Here is a 10576-nt window from a genome sequence, read left to right as displayed (position 1 = left end):
TCACAGCCCACTTGTGGGAAGGGTCAATCCTCTTATGTGCGCCAAGTGTCACGGACCGTCTCTTTTTTTGCGTGGACAAGCCCGTGCAGCTCCCCAACATACGCATTTGCCAAGGTCGGCCTTTGCCCATGCGAGGCCCTACACGCCTAAAACTTCTTGATGCCCTGCCTGTGCTAATAATTTCTGAGTTGTTCAATGTGCTACTAAGCTTAGTTCTTGTCAAGCACTTCTAGATACTTGGTCATGACTGTCAAGTCTTTCATCAAGCTATTAAACTCGGCCTTGTTTGTGCCCAATTTTGAACCCACCCTCGTTATCAACTTGTATCACAAGTACACCAAACACTGGGCCCTGGAGCCAAGTGCAAAGTCCATCAAATGCGAGGCACAACGGTGCCACACACCAATCTACTAAGCCGTTTGACCCATCAACTAAAGGCACAAACCTATGCCACGAACCAATCCGTGGGACTGAAGTCCTGCAAGGCAACTCCGACAGTCTGGAAGTGAGGCCAAGTCCATCGTCCAAAGTCCATCAAATGCGAGGCACGACGGTGCCACACACCAATCTACTAAGCCGTTTGACCCATCAACTAAAGGCACAAACCTATGCCACGAACCAATCCGTGGGACTGAAGTCCTGCAAGGCAACTCCGACAGTCTGGAAGTGAGGCCAAGTCCATCGTCCACGCCTTGCTCCACCAGGCCCAAAGCCTTAGGCGCTCATGTCGTCATATTGATGGACCAGTTGGATGGTCGAAGCCCGCCAAGAAATGATGCATTGCACCACATCCCAATCCGCCAAACTCGAAGGCTTGGTCATCCAAGAACCAAGTATGCCCCATGAATTTATTCGCAAGACTTACATCTCACAAGGGTAGCCAAAACCACCATGACACAAACTCATGGAAGACCTAGATAATGGTCTAACCACACGACGTACCGCAGTGCATAGGCCAGTATAGTTAACGGCATTTTGGTTCGGTTATAACCGAATAACCACCCCTAGTTTGGATGATGCTGCTTTGATGCCAATTATTATGAACCCAAATCAATTCCCTATAAGGCTTATCTACTTAGAAGGGTAGATCATCCTCTCAAGCCACTTCGAGTGAAGGGTCCATCCTCTCCGGTGTGCAAAGACACAATATTTGGGATAGAATTTTCACTCATTCGATATAGCTCATATAGTATGCATGATCCAAATGAACTTGACCCACATGGATCTCATCCACTGATCTTTGCCCAAGCCACGCAAACAGTTAAGGTTATCCTAACAACCCAATGATGCAGACCATTTACTTCACCCTACTATGGATGGGCCATGAAGCAAAACCACCGTAACTCTATTCTCACGGAAATAAGTGGTTTTGAGCATTGAAAAATCGCCACACTTGTGCTTTTGCCTGTTAACACTATCGCTGTAAAAAAAATACATGCATCCATCGTATAAGAGAAATTTCATATAAGAAGCATGTATTTTCATAGTTTTTACATGGTGCCCGATCGGGCATGCTCGTGCAGGAGGCAAGAGACACCACCCACAATACTTGATCCAACAGCAGCCCTTAAAAAGATGAAGAAGGGGGCTGCTGTTGAATCAAGTATCAAGGGCGGCTTCCCTTTAAATGAGCATACTGTTACGAACTCGAATTGGTTCGTAATGTGACCGATCTTCTAAGGGGGGAGATTGGCCTCTCAATCCACTTCGAGGGAAAGATCAATTCTCTTTTGTACAAAAAGACATAAATTTTAAAATAATTTATTCGTTGATTTCCATTAACAATAACACGTGATTATATAAAACAATTAGAGAAAAGCATATAAAGATATGGAAATATCCAGTGATAAAGAATATAAATAACTAAATGAAGACTAAGCTAATATTGACTAGTATCCAAATCAATACTACTTGCCTGATATGTTCTACCCTCTCCTTCCACTCTAGCGGCACCCATAACGCAACACTTACCCAATCGGGCACCATATAGTCTCTCATATTTTCATGGAAATGCACGAGCAGAAGAAAAGAGAGAGTATAATTGGCCCCTGCCTATTTGGATGATCTAAACATTCATTCGTTGGTGCCGGAAACACTGGCTCAATAAAATCTCTCCTTATGAGAATTAAGGGCCTATTTGCCCGTGGAGATTTTTTTTTTTTGGGAATTTTTCGTGAGAAATGAATTTTTTCATGAAAGTTTGATCCAAAATAGAAATTTTTTGCTAGCAAACCTAGTAGACCATGCAATATTATTTTCCATAATTTCACGGAATCCCCTTTTTTTTTGGGAAATGATATCACCACTACTGTATTTTGCTGACGACACTCCTCGCATTATTATAAAGTACGGTATGGCTCGCACCATAGGATGATCCAAACCCTTCATTAGATGGGCCACAGCCTAAATAGTTTGTGCCCCACAAATCATTTCCGTTGGCTGACTATAGAGGAGTTGGCCCATCTAATGGACAGCTTGGATCATCCTATGGTGCGGGCCATACCGTACTTTTTTTATTAAATTTAATAAAGTGAGGAGTGTGATCATCAAACACGGCAGTGGTGATGTCATTTCCCTTTTTTATTTTAATTTTTTTTTAAATTTTTATCTTTTTGAAAAATTGGGGACCCGCTATAATTTTCACTCAAAATTTTACCACCCTTCTGTTTTGGTAGTCTCCACCCATTTCTCTACTTTATTTTCGCTCCAGATGACTGATTAAAAAGAGAGTGAGGGTTTCTCCTTCTGCAGTTCTACCTTCCGCGGCCTCACACACAAACGCAACAATGGCTTCGTCTTCGTCAGTAGTAACAGTTGGCGGGAAAGGCTCTTCACTCTATTCAGCCTCAGTCTATGCAATAGCCAACAACGCTCCTTTCTGTAAGGTCTCTATCGATTCCTCCATCCTCGACAAACTTTCTCATCAATCTCATTCCAAGAAAGCCCCCAAAACCCTTGATAACTCTCCTCCTTCGATTCCCATTCCCATTCCACCTCCCTCAAACACACAAAATCCTATTTCTACTTCGAAATTCCTAACCCTAGAAGAATCCAGAGCTTCTCTAATCGTCCTCCTAAACAAGCTCCTCCTCGCCTCCTCCGATTCCGGTATCCGCCCCGTTCTCCCTCTCCTAATCCAACAAACCCTAAATCTAGGGTTTCAACCAGAAACCCTAGATTTCAGTTCTACATTTCCATTACTCCAATCCATTTGCAGTTTAAATGGTAAGAAAGTCGAGGACGTTGGGGTTACTGTTGAGGAAATGAGTGTAATTGACAATTCTCTATCTGCTTTTCTTGGAATTTGCGCTCTTCTAGATTGTTCTTCATTGGCTTTGGCCACTGTTGTAGATGCTGTTGCCGCCTTATCGTGCGAGGCCGTGAAGGCTGATGTGGGTGCGTTTGATTTGCCTGTATCTGGTGAGGGTTTCTCTGTGAAGGATGAAACTGATGTTGCTAGTGACATGAAGGATTTGTTATTTGGATCAAAGTTTGTAGGGTGTGTCAATTCGTATGCGTTTTCGGACATACCGACAATTCATGGGAGTCTTAGGGGAGCTGCGAGGGCGGTACATTCGCGAATGAGGGTTGAGTTGAATTCTATTGTTAAGGGTAGGAAAATGGGTTGTGGGAGTAGTTTAGGTAAGGGGAAGGCGTTGGTGGGGACGGTTTTGCCTCTCGCAATGTCTTTACAGTCTGTGGGGGAGTGTAGTTTGGTTCGCGCGAAATTGACACTGGAAGGAATTGATGATGGTGGTCTGCGGTCTCAGGTAGCTGAGTTGTTTGAGAATAGTTGCCCTAGTTTGGAATGGTTGGGATATAGGGTTCAGTCGATTTCAGCAAAGGCTGCTTTGGAATCAGATTTTGTTCTACTTTTGCATGAGATTTATGATTTGTTGGTTAGATTGAGAGTGATACTAGCTTGGGAGGCGGCGTTGGCCTTGTTTTCACTTGAGGTGGTTGAATCAAATGAAAGTTCTATGGTGAGTGCGTCGTCGAATGTTGAGGTGAATGGAGGTAATGTGAATGTGGAGAGGAAGAGTGAGAGGAAGAAGAAGAGAGTTTTAGGAAAGGGAACTGCTGTCATAATGCAACTTTTCAAAGCCAAGTTTCGGAGCCAGTGCAGTTTGACAGTTTTGGTTGAGTGGGCACGAGAGCTTTCGTTGTTTTTTGATCCTAAGGACCCAGATTTTGATACATTGTTGAAGAAGGTGAAAGAGATTGTGGAAAGCAATGAAGTCAGAAGGCTCCCCAAAATTCCTAAGGTAAAAGCTACTTACCGTATCAAAAAAAGAAAGTTATATTGATTTGTTATTCTTCATGCACTTTATTTATTATTTTTTAGTGATAATAAGATGGTATTATTTAAAGATGAGAAAACTATACAATGAAAAATTGGGACAGATTCACCGCCATTGATTCTGTAAGTGTCTCTTACTCGAAGAGTCCTCTTTCGCAAGGGAAGCCAAGACTTCTCTATTATCTCCATCCCTCACCCCACCCCACCCCCAATCCCCATTTACATACAGACCCACCTTCGCTTTTGCATGACCCAACTAAGGGATTCCTCATGATTCTCATCAAACCTCAGCACCTCAAAGAATGAGCCCTGGCAAAGGTGATCCAATAAAAATGGATACAACTTCTTTTAGCACCGGTCTTCATAATTGGATACCAGTGACTAAGAGCTTCCAATCTATCCTCCAAGGGACTTTTCATGACCTTCATCACATCTTCCTCTTTGAAGAATGAGAAGGGTTTATGTATTGTTCAGGGTATTTACCCTCGCATTATGAACCCAAACTTGAGCTTCCTAGGTAGCTCAACGACATCACATACCAAATTAGGGTAAACCAGGTCACTATATGGTTCATGATAATTCTCCAAACTAGTGAATCAGAAGTAGGCATGAAAGCCAATCACTTTGATGCATCAACTTTCTTATTTCTAACCTCTCTCTCTCTCTCTCTATATATATATATATATATATAGAGAGAGAGAGAGAGAGAGAGAGAGAGAGAGAGAGAGAACTGTTGGTGAGCTTAAGCGCACCAAACCTATGGTGCGCTTAAGCTCCCCAATCACATGGGGGCCCACTTTGTTAGGTGATCCAAAGCATTCATTTTAAAGGCCTTATGATAGATAGGGGGTGTACAAAAAATCAGCTCCATAGGATCATCCTAACCCCTCCATTTGTGGAGGACAAAAATGGACAGATCCATGTAAGGGACTTTAAAATGAATGCTTTGGATCACCTAACAAAGTGGCCCCCCATGTGATTGGGGCGCTTAAGCTCACCAACAGTTTCCTCATATATATATATATATATATATATATATATATATATGAGGAATAAGAGTGTGCGCTCGACCGGACCAACGAGGGCCAAAAACTCATGTGGGCCCACATTGTTAGGATGGCCCAAAGCATTCATTTGCAAGACCCCATCATAGATAGGGTGTGTACAAAAAATCAGCTCCATAGGATCATCCTAACCCATCCAAAAGTGGAGGGCAAAATGGACAGACACCGTTTGCCACAAATCTGCCCATTTTTGCCCTCCACTTTTGGAGTTGTACACACCCTATCTATGATGGGGCCTTGCAAATGAATGGTTTTGATCACTACAAAAAGTGTGGGACCCATGTGTTTAGGCCCTCGACCGCACACTCTTATTCCTCTCTCTCTCTCTCTATATATATATATATATGAGGAAAGTGTTCCTGAGCTAAAGCTCAGATAAGCTTATTTGAGCTATAGCTCAAAAACACATGTGGCCCCACATTTTTGGGGGGATCCAAAGCATTCAGTTGGAAGGCCCTTCCACGGATAGGGTGTGTACCAAAAATCTGCCCTACAGGATCATCCTAACCCTGCATCTGTGGAGGAAAAAAATGGGCAGAAACATGGACACACATTGTTTGTTCATTTTCCCCTCCACCTTTGATTGGGATAGGATGATCCTATAGGGCTGATTTTTGGTACACACCCTATCTGTGGAAGGGCCTTCCAAATGAATGCTTTGGATCCCCCAAAAAATGTGCGGCCACATGTGTTTTTGGGCTATAGCTCAGGAACACTTTCCTCATATGTGTGTGTGTGTGTCTATATATATCTAATACTATATAGCGGAAGAGAAAAGGGAGAATTATTCTCCATTTAACACGTCAATGTGGATGATTTTTACCCTTTTTTGCCCTCCCCACATATCTGTACATACTATCTATGTGAGGGTAAAATCGTAATCTACATACGAAAAGTACCGACACAGGGTACCTGTCTATGACAATTACGAAAAAAAAACTACCAAGAAGAGGTAAAGACATATGACAATGACGGACAAACTACTTTATATTACTCATCCAGGACACTTGCAAAATATTGATGGATTCCGGGCACCTGAAGAGGAACAACAATTATGGAAACCTCTATCGATTGGAGGGCTAGGATCAGCCTATATCGATTGGAGGGCTAGGATCAACCTATGGAAATGATTTTACGGGCACAACCGATTGATGTTGTGTTCCATCACATGGACGGTTTGGATCAACCTATAAAGCCACATAATTTCAATCTTACCCCCTCCTTTATGCTTTTTTAATAAAAAATCTATAAGGTGATCTTAACCATCTGATTTAAGAGGAACAACATATTATGGAAACCTCTATAGATTGGAGGGCTAGGATCAGCCTATGGAAATGATTTTTGGGGCACAACCTATTTATGTTATGTTCCATCACATGGACGGTTTGGATCAACCTATGATGTGGTCCGTACAGTTCTTTGTCAGCCCGTGCATCGCACGGGGTTTTTTACTAGTAGATATATATATATATATATATATATATATATATATATATATATATATATAGAGAGAGAGAGAGAGAGAGAGAGAGAGAGAGAGAGAGAGAGAGAGAGAGAGAGAGAGAGAGAGAGAGAGTGTTGGTGCGCTCGAGTGCCCAAAACTCATGTGGGCCCACTTTGTTAGGATGATCCAAAGCATTCATTTGAAAGACCCTTAGATAGATGGGGTGTGTACCAAAAATCAGCTCCATAGGATCATCCTAACCCATCCATTTGTGGAGGTCAAAATGGACAGACACTGTTTGTCCACAAATCTGCCCATTTTTGCCCTCCACTTTTGGAGGGGTTAGGATAACTCAATGGACCTGATTTTTGGTACAGGGCCTTGCAAATGAATGGTTTGGATCACCACAAAAAATGTGGGACCCATATGATCGGGTACTCGAGCGCATATAAGCTTAGGTGCGCTTGAGCGCACCAACACTTTCCTCATATATATATATATATATAAGCTCACCAAACTTATGGTGAGCTTAAGCGCCCCAATCACATGGGTCCCACATTTTCTGTGGTGATCCAAACCATTCATTTGCATGGCTCTATCATAGATAGGGTGTGTACCAAAAATCAGCTCCATAGGATCATCCTAACCCCTCCATTTGTGGAGGACAAAAATGGGCAGATTTGTGGACAAACAATGTCTGTCCATTTTGACCTCCACAAATGGATGGGTTAGGATGATCCTATGGAGCTGATTTTTGGTACACCCCCCATCTTTGTAAGGGCCTTTCAAATGAATGCTTTGGATCATCCTAACAAAGTGGGCCCCCATGTGATTGGGCGCTTAAGCTCACCAACACTTTCCTCTCTCTCTCTCTCTCTATATATATATATATATATATATATATTTGACTTCCTACTTTTTAGTATAAACTTCCCACCTCTGGTATATATTAGGATTTGAATGGTTTCGTAATTATAACTAATGATGTAGCTAGATCCAACGACTCCATTGCTGCTACCCTTGTGGGTAGAATCTCAGTAGTATGCCACACGATTTCATACAACGATGATATCACATTTTCCCTACTTCAGATGGCTGTATTCCTCATTTATCGATTTTTGTGGAGATTTAGACTGCTATTTAGAGTGATGTTTGATTTACTCAGGTCTATTGGAGTGCGCCTTTGCCCATATTCATCAAGAAGGAAACTCCTTTGCTGATTATTTGGCCAATTTTTGTGTATCACGTTTTGTCATGAGGATTTGACATGAGATGCCTAAGTTGTAGTATCTTTCTAGAGGCTTTACCTCCTTTTCTTATTAATGCAATCAATTGTTCAGAAAAAAGAAGATAAATCTCACTGCACCTCCTGCAAAGTTCTGCATGGTTATATGTGGATTTCAAAGCTCTTGTATGATTGTGATGTAAATCAACAGTAGAAACAACAAAAACCATCCGAGTGGTATATCTATCCAAAATATTGATATTTCATTATTTTATGAGCAAATTAATGTGTAATGAAACCATTCCAAAAATAAAAATAAAAATTAATGTGTTTAATTAATAACACCGTGCAGGAGAAGGATACAATTTCAGAACAATATAAATAACAGATTAGATTAGATCATAAAAAGTAACCAAATTAGTTTCTCATGTTTTTACTTAGTTTTATTTTATTTTATTTTTGCATATGTAGGCTACTATAGGTCCGTAAATAGAGAAATTTCTTCCTTTAGATAAGGAAAGAAACAACTTCTAAACAGTCTGTCTGTCTGTCTGTCTCTCTTATTTTAGTTTTTTTTTCTATCTCATTTATGTTATAAATTAAGTTTTGGGTTTTTTTGTGGATTCATTTGGTGACACGTTGTAACGATCATGACCCAAGTAGGGGAGATGTTGACATGTAAGAAAGAATTGTAGTGCTGCTGCTTTGCATAATTTTTTCTTATAATTATTATGACTGTGGACACATGTGATGGAGAATAGATCACTCATCACTGGCCTACGTCTCATTTATTTTAGACCTAGAGAGTCGATTAAATACTGTTAAAGATGGATAGTGAAAGCAACAATGCTCGGTATTTGAAGTTGAGATGTTTATGCTGGTTATGCTCAGTTTTTGCTTGTTCTTTGTATGCGGCCATATATTTTAATTATACTTGTTCTTTTATTAATTACGATGATTTTGAATTGTGGCATCGGTTAGGAGATGGATGCGTTAGATGATCAAAGGAAGAGAATGGTGGATGCGTTAGATGATCAAAGGAAGAGAAGGGCGGATGTGTTAGGTGATCAAAGGAAGAGAAGGATGGATGCGTTAGATGATCAAACGAAGAGAAGGAAGAACTTCTTCTGGAACGGTGAAATGGACAAGATATTGATAAAGAGCCTATTACATCAAATCAGTGAGGGCAATAAAATCCCAAATGGCTTCAAGGATGTTGCATATAATGCAACGGCTCATGAGGTTAACCAGCATTTTGGATTGCACCTCACGAAGGACCACATCAAGAATCGAGTGAAGACCCTAAAAGCATCATATAAGAGTCTCAATAACTTGTTGGGCGAAAGTGGGTTTGGCTGGGACAGTGTAACAAAGAGTATTTCAGTCTCCAAAGAAGTCTCTGACACCTACATTATAGTAAGTACTAGGTACAATTTGCATGCATCACTTAGTGATGACAAATGATTATGAGTTGACATTGACTTATATTTTTCTCCTCATCTTTGTTATAGGCTCACCCAGAATCGAAGAGATTTCTTACCCAGCGACATGAGTTGTATGAGGTTATGCATGATGTTTTTGGGGAAGACCACACGAATGGACAACGAACTAGAAGCAACAAGGATGCTAGAGTTCCTACTCCTAGGGAGTCTGACAATGGGGATAGCTCTTCCCCATGCACACCCTCCAATGAGAACCTTAGGCAGGATGACCTAGAAGGTAACAACGAGTTGCTATCTAATGACCAGAGTCCGACATCTAGCACCGAGGTTCCGACTACATCGTCTCCGATGCCAGAGGGTAGCAAGGGTGGTACTTCAACACCACAAAGGAAGCGGCTTAATGATGCATATTTAGAAACCATGGAGAAGGTCGCCAACAGCATCAGTGAGATGGCAGCTGCTATCAATAGGCGACCACATACAATAATTGATAGTTCAACGCTCTTTGCATCTGTCCAGGAGGTGGATGGTTTTGACACTGATTTCCTTGACTCAGTCTTTGAGTATCTCAGTCTTCACCCTGATCAAGCTCGAATATTTATGGTGTATGACATTGGACGAAGGAAGAACTACCTCAATCGGAATATAACACGATTTGGATAGTGACGTTTGGGTGGAGTGTTGTTGGTCATTGCCACATCTTTGTTTGGTGGATATTTGACGATGGCATTGGATTACTGTTATTTCGACATTCCTACTTATGTACATATTTGGTTTCAGTCTAGACATTGTTGATATGTTTTCAACTTCTTTTATAATAGTCTGGATTATTGTTATTCAAATTTTTAAATATTAGTTTATTACATTTCCAATTGAATGAAATAGGTTATGATTGTTGACTTTTATTGTTATTCAAACTTTTTTTTTTTTGAAAAAGATTGTTATTCAAACTTTTAAATATTAGTTTATTACATTTCCAATTGAATGAAATAGGTTATGATTGTTGACCTAGTTTGCTTATTTATAACGTAATCTCGATAATGTGGCATTACCACATGTTGATGGTAACAAATTTTTTTTTCCCAATCATATAGATCCATT

At 40.8% G+C, this 10576-nt stretch overlaps 1 protein-coding gene across 2 annotated transcripts; it reads left to right on the top strand.

The window, feature by feature from the left end:
* The first annotated feature begins 2702 nt into the window (after positions 1-2702).
* LOC143847824 (histidine--tRNA ligase, cytoplasmic-like) lies at positions 2703-10374 on the top strand. 2 transcript variants are annotated; one of them, XM_077356603.1, is made up of 3 exons: positions 2703-4265; positions 9018-9449; positions 9545-10374. In XM_077356603.1, the coding sequence occupies exons 1-3, from the start codon at positions 2787-2789 to the stop codon at positions 10136-10138; spliced, it is 2505 nt and encodes an 834-aa protein (XP_077212718.1). In that variant the 5' UTR covers positions 2703-2786; the 3' UTR covers positions 10139-10374. The 2 variants fall into 2 exon arrangements, with proteins under 2 accessions (XP_077212718.1, XP_077212717.1); XM_077356602.1 differs by having other exon boundaries at positions 2704-4265; positions 9015-9449.
* The last annotated feature ends 202 nt before the right edge of the window (positions 10375-10576 follow it).

This window comes from Tasmannia lanceolata, unplaced genomic scaffold (assembly GCF_043159265.1).
Source record: "Tasmannia lanceolata isolate RefF3 unplaced genomic scaffold, GAP_Taslan_0.1 ptg000016l, whole genome shotgun sequence".
Lineage (NCBI taxonomy): Eukaryota > Viridiplantae > Streptophyta > Magnoliopsida > Canellales > Winteraceae > Tasmannia > Tasmannia lanceolata.
This window is presented reverse-complemented; position numbering and strand designations above follow the sequence as displayed.